Source organism: Rissa tridactyla, chromosome 5 (genome assembly GCF_028500815.1).
Source record: "Rissa tridactyla isolate bRisTri1 chromosome 5, bRisTri1.patW.cur.20221130, whole genome shotgun sequence".
Taxonomy (NCBI): Eukaryota; Metazoa; Chordata; class Aves; order Charadriiformes; family Laridae; genus Rissa; species Rissa tridactyla.
The window spans coordinates 24811462-24823754 of record NC_071470.1 but is presented as its reverse complement, the minus strand read 5'-3'; the positions used below and the strand labels follow the sequence as shown (position 1 = coordinate 24823754).

General features: G+C 35.3%; 1 protein-coding gene across 12 annotated transcripts in view; it reads right to left on the bottom strand.

Moving 5' to 3' along the window:
- Nucleotides 1-12293, bottom strand: part of TAPT1 (transmembrane anterior posterior transformation 1) — a 49964-nt gene that overhangs the window by 18912 nt on the left and 18759 nt on the right. For 6 of the 12 annotated variants that reach the window (XM_054204156.1, XM_054204149.1, XM_054204151.1 and 3 more), the window contains 4 exons: nt 8173-8335; nt 4105-4240; nt 3116-3213; nt 2891-2960 (listed from right to left, as the gene is read on the bottom strand). In XM_054204156.1, the coding sequence (XP_054060131.1) occupies nt 2891-2960; nt 3116-3213; nt 4105-4240; nt 8173-8335 (467 nt within the window). The remainder of the gene's footprint in view (nt 1-2890; nt 2961-3115; nt 3214-4104; nt 4241-8172; nt 8336-12293) is intronic. The other 6 variants (XM_054204152.1, XM_054204153.1, XM_054204157.1 and 3 more) reach the window with 2 other exon arrangements.

The following is a 12293-nucleotide window of genomic DNA, read 5'->3' as shown; positions in this document are numbered from 1 at the left end:
AGTCAAAGCTGCAGAAGCAGATATGGTTGAAATCACAGATTCTGCAGCTGCAATCTCAAGCAGCTATACAAACCCCAAGATCTTTGTTGACCTCCTGCACCCAAAAGATAACACATTTGGTTTTATTAGATAACTGTGTAACCAATGTATATCTCATGGTCTGTTCAGTTAGGTTTTATGTAGATGATTCATAGTTCTTTTAGTCCTGAAGCTTTAATGAATTAGCTGTTACAGCAGAATTTTTAATGGACATATAAAGGTGAGAAGGACCACTGATTCCACTGACACTAAGTCCAGAACTGGAAATACTGGGAAAAATAGTACAGTCCACATCAACTTGCTACCCACAAGCCAGTGCTGAGCACAATGCAAAGTGAAAATGATTTCACGATTTCCAGATCTAAACTGGTAGCCTGGTGGCACTTCATATCCTGGTGTCTTACTACATAGGGTCTTCAGTACCATGCTGAGCTGTGCAAGGTATTTCACTGTACAATATAGGACATGTCGTAGAAAGTATAACTGAAACATTCATTTCTGTTTTCAAGCTTCTATTCACAAGATTACTTGCTTTTGAATTCTATTTGTAGGAAGCTGTCTTGACCACAATGTCTACTCTTGAGGTCACGGATATCTAATTTTTCTGCTAGTTCACATTTTTCTTTTGATTAACATGCTAAACAAGAAGGGAGTTTCACCTATTCCTGACAAGTTCCTCAGATGCCTCTCTGAGACTGACCTTATTTTTTTTCACCCCAAGATTTAGTTTATTTAGCTTCTGTGTACTAATCAGTACCTTTTCACCAAATTTAAACCATACATTTGAGACAACAGTAATAACTTGGAGCAGAACCCCAGAACAGGTGGGGCAAGGGGGCATCCATTCAGTCTGTCTAAGCTTAATCAGCTACTGTTGCCATTGTTGCCCTACAGGAGAGACTGCAGATCTGAGAAAATAGCTGCAAGAACCTGAGAGGAAGGTGGGAAATATATGGGGGAACCTATACTTAGTGCTTTATTTTAGCAGTCTAGTTCAAGCCACGCATGCAGTTCAAGCATAGGACGCACAAGGCTAACTGGAAGGCTCAGTTCCAGCAGTAGGATATAGCACTGGCACAGCATGTACGCTATGTTGGGAACACAAGATGCAATACCGTTTCAGCTGCAGAAAATAAAACATTTAAAGGATAACAAAGCTATCAGAATACATGAACTGAAGCAATACTGATCCATCCTTACTGAAGTTGAGATGCAGTAAATCTGTTCAAGTTCAAAAGAGGTGAAAACGTCTCCTAAAAACCTAAGTTATTTACCTATGAGAAAAAAACCACTGCTATTTATAACCATACCTAGAAGTGGTTACCGGAAAACCTGTTTGAAGGGAATAAATTAGCTTGTTTTGTGCACTCTTCTATATATATACTCACCTGTTTCCATCCCCATATGGTATAACGAATGGCATCACTTCTTCCACCAAGTGATAAAGGGAGACCTGATATTGCTATTACGGGTCATCAATAATAATGTCTAGCAATAAAATATTGATATACGTTTCTTCTGGCATACTACTGCAGGTGCTTTTTATGGAGGAAATTACCAGCCATTTCTAATAGCAGTCCCTCATTTATTTCAACATTTAAGTCAAGAAAGAGGCCTGGCCTTTCAGTAGGAGAACTGGATGCATGCTTATAACTATTTCCTGCGAGTACTGTGATTAAAGAGAGAAAATTTATAAAAACTCATCTATGTTTTCTGTCAATATTTTAATAAACATCATTTTTAGATGTTCTCACTGTAAAATTACATACATTTAATTTTAAAAATGCAAGTATTTAAATTTTGGAATCAAAAATACATACTATTAGCACAGAATAAACACCTTATCAAGCTGACCAGGAAGATTTATAGCGTTTTTAAGAACTTCTATAAGGCAGATTAAAATTTAGTGCTAACTCTTCTGTTATGTGATGTATTTAAGATTTTATGTAAACAATCTTTCACCCAACGCATCATAAAACAATTCCATTTAACATTTGCCTGTAATATCATTGCAGTTTACAGATGAATTAAACAAAAATCACATCAATAGCCATAATGCAAAATGTGAAGCAAGCTTGCTGGAAGTTTAACTCTTGATAAAAAAAATACAAATCATTAGTTTTTAAATAAGCAGCTACATTTATTTTTTTTACCCTACTGAACATTTGAGTTCTCTGGTTTAAAAAACAAGGAGTGGGAATGAAAAAAATATATGCTATGCTGTTTGCTTATCTGTATAAGTAGTTGTGACCAAAAATGTCATATGCACAAAATAACAGAAGCAAATGTGTTCAAAGAGCAGAAAGTGTTACAAGGAAAGAAGCACTAATACAACCTTAAAGTGCAGTATCTCCTATTAGTTTTGAAACCAAAAATTCAAGAAATATTTCAGATGTCTGATATAAGTATTAGAAAGAAACACCATCAAAGGATACTTATAAACAGCTTTTCCTCATGAAACACTCATCCTCACAACTGCCAAACAACAAGCACTCAGAGATCACTGTCAAGACAGCACACTAAAAAGTCAACTTTTTGAAAACATAGAAGACTTCACAGATTTCGAAGCATGGATATTTTGAGTATCATAATTTAAATCTGAAATTTGTATTTAATAACTTTAGCACCCAGTAAATAGGTTGTTTTAACACTTCAAATAAAAACTAGCCATTGAAGGAAAAACATTGCATCCTACTGAGCCACAAAGTAATAGGGGATATGAGGAATTCAAGTTAGAATGCTCAAATTCACCAAGGTAAAGCTGTTTTAACATTAATATTAAATAAATTAATATATTAAAAAATCAGCCTCTCACTTCGTCTTTTCTCCTGATTAGCACAGCCATACGTACCGCTATTTGACATTTGAAAAAGGTTGTTCTTCTCAAACTTCTTGAAAACACTTCCTTTTATTTCAACGAACTGCAATTTTTAAAAACAGCCAGTTAGTTTTTATTGATAAAAACTGATATCAACTAATTAGACAATAAAGTAACATGCAAACAGAGATATGATACACAAAGATGAAGGATGCTGAAAAAGTTTAGGGTAGCTATATAATAAAGCTACATACTTACATTATTGGACATCATGATGGTAAGCAGTGACTTATTGTGAGAGTTGAAGGCCACATTAAGGGTTGTTGCTTGAACCATTATAAGAATAGCATGCAGGACTAGATAGCAGGGTTAAGGAAGTATATTCGGAAAAAATTTTTCTGCACAACAGTGCTGAACAGCACCCCAACTCAAATCTCCTGTTTTGTTTCCAAAGCTTAACAAAAAAGTTTCTATCTCCCTGTCAACTAGACTTACAGCAAGACAGTACTTAAACCTATGTAATGTACCCACAGTGCACTGTAGCATGTAATAATTATGTTAATTTTTCTTGTTCTAAAAGCCCACTGACATTAGTCAGGAGAAAGAGCAATACAATCTGAAGGAAATATGAAGGAAATATGAAGGAAATATGAGATGAGATAAAGACAGGTTCTGAATTAGCCTAAAGATTCAGAGAAAACAGAGGAAAGTACAAGAATTATAAATTCATCACCACATCAACCGGACTACGTATCTCTCTACGGATCATTTTCATCAGTTCACCGTAAGGTTACTTCACACTAAACTCATTCATATCCTGAATATGTCTGAGTTTATCCCTCATTTCAAGAAAATGTTTTCAAGCTAGGTGTCTGTAACATTCCTCTAATAACAAAACCCCACTGTCCTGAAGACCCTGTGACTGAAAATACTCAAATACAAATCAGAAATTAAAGTTTCCATGAACTATCTAATTACTGTTTTTCATTTTACTACACATTACAAATTAAAAAGCTGTGTACTACTGCAGTGGTATGCCATTATGAAAGTTTTTTTAAAGCAGGTTAAAAGGTTTTTTTCATTCATTTTAAAAAATTCATAGTGCTAGCAATCTTACTTGGAAAGTAAAGGAACACTGATTTAGGAATACTATCAATTCTTCAAATATATTAAAGTAAAATAATGCAGAGCAGTTACTGTGTAATTTAATTTAGACAAAAATGCAATTTATTGAAGAAAAAGGATACAGACATACAGCACTGCCATGAAGAAGTGAGGAATCACACCTATGTGAGCTCTTTTTCTTTCCTTAGGTTCTGTAGCTGTCCAATAAAGAGCATCCAAAATATCTTGTCCAAATGAAGAAAACAGACGATCAGCCACCTAAACAAGAACAATTTTTTACTGCCTTAAAGCAATATTTTACTCTCCAACACCTGAATATGTCACTGTAAGTACAGCTCAACCTTAATAAAAGTTTCACATATTTATCACTTCCCATCTTTTGTGCATGTCATTTCCACTCTGGATTTCACAGTAATATTGTTCCTTTTGTATACTCAGCATCTTACTTTCCCTCTCAAATTTACTATCCCCGTTTCAACAGTATTTACAATATATAACCCTGTAGTGTTATCTTAGATGCTTCCTTGGAAGTCATCCAAGTACAATTCAGACTTCAGCCTTTTATAAAGCAATATGTATGTCATGTCAAACTGTCCTAAATGTGTTTTTTTTTTTTTTCAAATCCCTCTGGGTTTAATAGGGGAAAAAAATAATAAAAAGTGCATTTCAAACATGTGATAGGGAACAACATCAGCTTACAGGTACAAAAAGGACTGACATTAGATTTGGCTGTACTCTTTCCTTACATCTTGGAATAAAGTATATACTCAATACAAATCTCTGCATAAAGCAGAATTCAAAATTAAAAGTACTATAACACAACAGCAAGTGATCAAGAGGGACTAGAAAGTCTGCCAAAAAGGGAAAATTAATTTGAAAAAACTACAAACATCTGAAATGTAACCCATAGACTACACGCACAAATAGGAGCAAAACTAGCAGTAACTCTAAAGATAAGAAAAACATGGACAGCGATCTGAGCTTGTAATTCAATACCACAGCAAGAAAGGTCACATGGAGCTCCACCAGTTCTCAACGCTTCATCATTATCAAGCACGTAAAACTGAAGATCATTATAAGGAAAGCCTGTTTTTTGCCTTTACACTACAGTTCAGTAATTTTAAAGCTAAGCTGAACAGGACAACAAAATTAGCACTTCAAAAATGAAATTCAGTATCACAAGGCACATGTCTGGCTAAGAAAAAAAAAAAAAAAAAGAGAGATCTCTCTCATCGCTTACTAACTCAACCAAACAGAAATAGTTATACATGAAAAACTGATTCTATCTACAGAGTAAAGACAACTGATAATTCCTCTTTCTGTCTTTTGGTAAGATAACAATTTTGGACATGTTAAAACAACATGTAGCAATATAGAACTAGGTGCATGATGTACCTGCAAATATTGAACCATACCTATTAACTAGAAAATAAGTTCTTTGGACAACATAAGTAAACCTAGATTTGGGATCATTTCCTGACTTTGTTAATTGAGAGTTGTAAAGGTAAAGATACTGAAGGGTGAAAAGTCATACGCTTTATATTATTCAAGCCAACATTTACTGAAGTTTCACAAAACATGAAGGCTGAATTAAAACAAATTTTTACGGGATGTCTGAAGTAAACTGTACTGTGTGCTACTCTTTAAGCATCACCTATGAAATAAAATGAACAAAACCATGAGGTGATGAATTATCATAAATCTGAAGTTCAAACACCCATTGGTTTGAGAGATATTTACAGTGGTATTGTTTTCGGCTTTTAAATTTTGTAAATTAAGGTGGTCTGCATTATTTGGTTCCTGCTCATTGTGATGACCCATTGAGTAATTACACCTGGTGTAGTAACACCAACTACACAATGCTTAGAGTTTGGTAAGTTTTTGTTCACAATATTGTGAGGGTTTTAATAGATAAAATGGCGGCTTTGCTTTCCTTTTTATTTAAGCAGTCCTTGTTTCTTAGCTGACAGGATAGAAAATATTAAAACCCACCACACAATATTGTTACTTGCTTTTCCAAATATGACTTACCTAAACCCTACATGCCGGCTCCAGGCTCCAGCAGAATTCCATGGTGAGTGCTGTCACCAGCATAACGCACACTGGGGCTTCACAAGGAGCAGGAGCCGGTGGGTCTGAATCTAAAAAAGAAAAGTGTCATTTTAAGCCAAATGTGCTGAATGCTCCACTTAGGCTGTCCATCTGGAGCATTCAGCACATAATTTGAAGACTCTGCGTTCCTTCTATCTGTCCAGGACAGTATTCCCTGGACTTGCCAACAGCCGAAAACATTAGGACATTGTAAACATCTCTGTAGCTCACTGATTTAACTAAATTAAAAAGATCTTCCTATTTAGAAAACTTGTGAAAATGTAAAGTTTATTACTTAAAAAAAAAAAGCATATTTAATAGTTTTTTAAAAAGCATTGGTTGCATTAGTAGCAAAGACTTAAAACAAAATCCACCGAAATAGCCTAAACAAGCCAATATTCAAAACGTTGAAAGCTGTCTATCAACCAGTAGTTGATGGCTGACTAACACCAGTTGACCGTCAACCACTATTTCAGTGGGATCCCATGACATTTTCTGCCAACGCTGTGGCTATAACCTACCAGAGTAAAAAAGCCCCTTAAAAAAACACGCTTTCTGCTTGGGTTTCATGAGACATCATGGAAATTAAATACAGTTTCCAACTTCAAAGTCTAATGTAGTTTTTCTAGTAACTACGAATGGTAATGGTGCATCAGTAAGACATCACCCTTTCCTAAAAAAAAAAGATATGAGACAGCACTTCTTAGTTGAGACACACGCTTTTGTTTCTGCCAAACCTAGCAAAGAAACTAAACTCAACTCTTGATTCAAAATGGAATGGTACATGGCTTCCAATTCACAGCAAACACTGCAGTCTCTCTTAAAATTACACGGTAAGCACATAGTGCTGTACTTTCTCAGCTTTAAGAGAAGTGACTTGAAGTAGTCTTGAAATAAAGAGAAATTACTATTTTGAGCACATGGATTTATTTAGTAAGTGATAATCTATCACAGATTATGGAACTATATATGGATGAGTATTTCCCAACACAACTAAAATCCACGTAGTAACTCAATTTAATATTTGTGCATGTTTTTCAGCAAATCTAAAATCAAAGGAAACAAAGCCCTATGAATAAACAACTGAGGTGGCTTGTATGATATTTATTTCACTTAGGATCGTGAACTGTGTTCCTTATGCAGTATTTTCATATTTTATGAGGAAAGAACAAATGTCTTTAGACAAAATATTCAGATTTTGTACAAAGCGCAGCCCTGTTTCAGGAGTCTTCAAACAAAGGTACAACAGATGTTCAAACAAGGATTAATACGCTATTCAGAGATACCAGAATCCTAGTAGAGTAACTCTTGTGTACAAAGCTCTGATTCAGTCCTTTTAAGAGGCTGTATTCCTAGCACGTCCTATATTTGCAGGATGGAGATAAGATTGTAGCTATGAAAACATTATTTACTTTGTGAATCATTGATCATAGAAGTGCAATTAAAAATCTCATGCTTTACATTATTAACAAAACAGAACAATTTTTTCCCCCCAGAATTTCTCTTTATTTTACCTCCCAAACCAGAATTTCCTTTTCTTGTTTCACTATATGTATTCAACTTACTGTTTATGTACTCAGGCTTTTTTGTCTGCTAGCAAGGACTGAGACAGGTTAAACAGCAACATTTGTCCTTGCACACAATGAAAGTCATATTTCCACAATGAAGAATTAAAAACTAAATTCCATGTCTTCTACCACCTCCCTTCTCTCTCAGGATCTCATCACTGTTACAAATCAATAGTTTCTATTTTTCTCAGTAAGTTCAAAACCTCATTAATTTCACTTCTTGCATTTCAGTTTAAGACATTTCTTCTTCCATTTCAGTTTAAGACATTTCTTCTTCCATTTCCAGCTCTTAATTTTCATTCAACTAAATTGATTAATAAGCTCCAGAAACTAGGCAATATGAAACAGTACCTACAAAACCACACTTTTCACGAACTTGTCTGTTTCACTGCATCTAGGCTTATCATGGGTGTGTGCACATTTGTGAGAATACGAGATGTGCCATGTTTTAAGCACAAATACTGCAATACAACAATATTTTTAGATAGTCTGAAAAAAGCATGCTTGATATTCTGATGCTACCATTCTTACCTCAAGCATATTATAGATGATGTAGAGCTTTATGACAGACTGTCCCCTTATCAGATGATACATCATAGAGTAGTCAACATAGTGCATCATGAAGTAGCAGATGACCAATATAACTCCTTTGAGAATGTCACATACCTGAGCGGGTTGTAGCAAACGTCTATCACTGAAATACAAAGGGCAAAAAGTTCCACTAAATGTCATATACCCACAAAATACAAATGTTACCAAGTCAATAGGAATTTACAGAAGCTCTTAATGGAGGATATATTTTTAATGTAGTTTATTACTGCCCCTTCCCCTGTCCCTCACTCCAACACAAAAGGACCATCATGACTGTGTTACACATTTGTAAGATCACACTCCTGAACAGGATCACATTCTCTTATCTGCCACATCCATTTAGTCAAAATACTGTATTTGCTGGGTAAGAGCTCTCAACTTGTTAAGAAACTTCCGCATGCCCTTTGGTTTTTAATTTACCTTCCCTCTTCCAGCCAATTCTACTCATCATTTTGATTTCCTCAGTTACAGAAATTGCCTTTGTTATAACCAAAAGAAAAAGAAATGAAGCAGTCATCTTCAATTTCAGTATAATGAACCAGATGCTGAGGAACGCGTTCTAAACGCAACTCCATATCTTCTTTTAGCTCTAAGCTCTGCAGCAGTAAATGCAAACATTTTGACATCAGAACTTGAGGTTAATCTTGAACCAATGCAGAAGTTTTCTATAGTCCCACAAGTAACCCAGAAGACTAAATGAATCATTACACGATTTCATCCAATAAACTAAAACTACAGGAAGAAAATAGCTTTACCTCAATTCCCACAATAGCAGCCATAAGCATAATGAAATTGCAAGGCAGTGTTTACATGTCCATTTACTTAGTTCAGTATTAATAGAATGCAAAGCATTTAAAAAGCCTTCAAATTAAATCCAAAGGTTATTTGAGAATTAAATATAAAAAATAGAGAAATAATTTCTATTACATGTATGCATTTTTAATATACACTGAAAGGCTTTCACAGAAGTTAACCTTTCACAAAAGTCGGAACCAATCAGCAGAATGAAAGTTAGGAATTTTCATTTTCTATATTCTTAAATCACTAGGTTATCTAGAGATTAGACAATGCTCCCATAAACAGATAACACATTTAGAAAAAAATTAAGAGTAAGTTGGTAAAAATCCATAGTCATAGTCTTTTTAAAAAACCTCTAAACAGTTAATTATGACCTCAGGTAGTCAAGATGTTCTACAGCCCCTGCAGACAAGTTAAAAATCCCAGCCACCTGACTCATTCTATTTAAACACAACATCAGAGCTAGAGTGTTATACTTAGGGTTTCTTTGTTGTCTTCCATTCAAAAGAAAAAATCCCCAAAGACAGCATTCATGCATGATAACACTCACAAATAGATCATGCTCATTCTAGAGGTACGAGCGAGAACATTTCCAGAACTCTCAGATTTACAGTATTACACTTTGAACAGAGTGCAACTGCTCCTTTTATTATATACTTTACACGGCACAATCTGTATTAAAATCAGTTATATTCTGCATAACAGAATTCAACCTGGTCCCACACACCAGAACTGCTTAGAACAGCTTTTTCACCCTAAGAGTCACTTTCTTGCTCTCAGAAGTCATCCAGTAATAGTAACCACATCACATTTTATTTCAGACTAAATCCTTGACAAAAAGCCTCAGTGTATTTCCTGCCCCACCGCCCCGCCCCCAATTCAGCTTTAACTGAAAACACCAATTTACAAACTCGAAGAAAACTGCATGTGTCCATTTTCCAGCACATCCAGTATTTGCCTGCATCTTCATTCTTCCAGCCAATACCTGCCTCATCATTAGAGAAGTAGTGAGTACCTGGTAGAGAAAACCTGACTAGCAAGAGAGACACCCACTTCAAAAGTCTATGTATGCCCACTTTAAAAGTATGGCAAGGTACCAATTTGTACAATGGGATAGTCTCTTGTTGAAATGCACTAGTAAGCAGAACCTGCTTATGAAGTTTCTGAAGCAGTCCTTGAGAAAGATTCTCACAGGAAAATGCTTTGATGTCCACAAATCAATACAGACTGAAAATTATCATGTTAAAGGTTTCTGGCTTACAAATAACATCAAAGATGCTCAACCACCAGCACAGTCACAAGTCACAGTTATTCTGTACTGTCAACCCTATCACTCTTCTGCTTGTGTTGATTTTCATGTGTGACTACACTCATTTCAGTAAAACACACTCGGGAGAAGACAATTTAAAAGTAGATAGCAACCACCACAGGGCAATAAAAACCCTAAGAACAGACTACGCAGAATCAAGAGCACAACTGCTCTTCTAAAGGTGGTCTCAACTCTAAGAACTAACTCAGGAGAACAGTGCCATACAAAGGTGCATCCAAACTGGCACACAACATCCTATACACTGGAAAGGTGATGTATTTTGAGAATGTGCTGTGTACAGAACAAACTGAGTATCACTACAATTCAATTTACAGGCTGCCCGAAAGGGTCAGATCGACTACACTTGATGGCTGTGCCTTATAGCAATTATGCTTTTGTAGAATAGAATACGTTCAGATAATGTTTTTAGAGAATTTTATTTCTCAGAGTGACTTGGAGTTAGTTTCTCAGTAGTCCCTATATCTTGAAAAACTGCAGTAAACATTCCATTTTCCCCTGAAATTTTAATTAAAAATACACTCTATTAATGTGCTATTCAACGTTGTGCAATAACTTCTTGTGCTTCTCATCCATGTGAAAAGCAGAACCAACAGTAATGCTGTGACAACCTCCTCAAAACACATCTTACCGCAAAAATATCCTCACAGTTTCATTTTACTCAGTTTGATGACAAAGGGCTCTCAGGATCTCTAACGCCCAGTCAGTACAAAGATTACTGCAAAGGCTGACTACAGAAAACTGCTTACTAGAAAGTGAAAAGAGCAAGAAGATCCTGGCATTTAAAATATATTCCAGCATTCTTTCATTGTACACTAAGAAAGACCCCTCCATATTGACTAGGCAAGTGATCTATGGTCTACAACTAACACGTATCTGATTGAAAGAGATTAACCATGACTACTGCATAAATCCACAAAAGCACTTTTATTGCAACAGAATCCTTTTCCGCTCTGGCTAATAACATTTACAAAAGGATTTTGAGGTGTGGCTCTGAATATAATATGGGATAGGGTTAATTATTTCCTACAAAGACAAGGAAATCAAGTAAATGGATTAAGTCTAATCATTTGTCACCTTTTGGCAAATATACAGAACAAACTGCAAAGCCTGCAGTTATGAAATGGTGTAGTCAGTGTTCAGTGAGAACTGAACACTGCAGTTACAGTATATGGTCAGGCTCACATTGGTTTAGTCTCTGTTTGTCAGAAATCATTCCTATCCTTCGCATTAAACTGTTTAATACTGTTTAATAAACACACAGAGGCTGATGCTATTTTATGCCTGTCATAAAAAGTCTTACCCCACCCATTACACACATTATGTTTTCTGTATTCATTTTTCTCAATATATGTTTTTACTTATTGTCTCCAGTAACTACTCAGTGCGAACACTGGAAAGTACTTTCAGAACAATCTTGAGCACTAAGTAATCAGACCTTGTGATTAATATCACATACAAATTCATAATGCTGTATTCGTCTACACCCTGAGTACTACAGAAAAAACCCAAACGCCAAACAGAAAAGCCAGTATCAGCCAAGCTATGATAACTATACAAAGGTCAAGAAACAAACAAGAAATATATAGCACAGTACTAATAATACTTTCAATATCTGATTTGAAAGTAGGGAGCCAAGAGGTAAAAACTAGACAATACTGAACTACCACACAACTCTAGAAACCATTGAGCAGAGATACGAGAAGTTGAAACAGCTTAGTTCATTTCAAAAGACTTTGTATTTTTACAGTTGTGCACGGAGTATGACAGAGGGAAAAGATCTCACATTAAAAATTAGTTATGGGTGTTTTTTCTCATGAGTGAGAAAAGAAGAACAATAAAGAAAGAACACAGCAATCTTACTTTGTATTTAGTCATTCCAGTTACAAACCGGTAGATTCTACAAGCAGTAGAATCTTTCTACAGAAATCAGTTG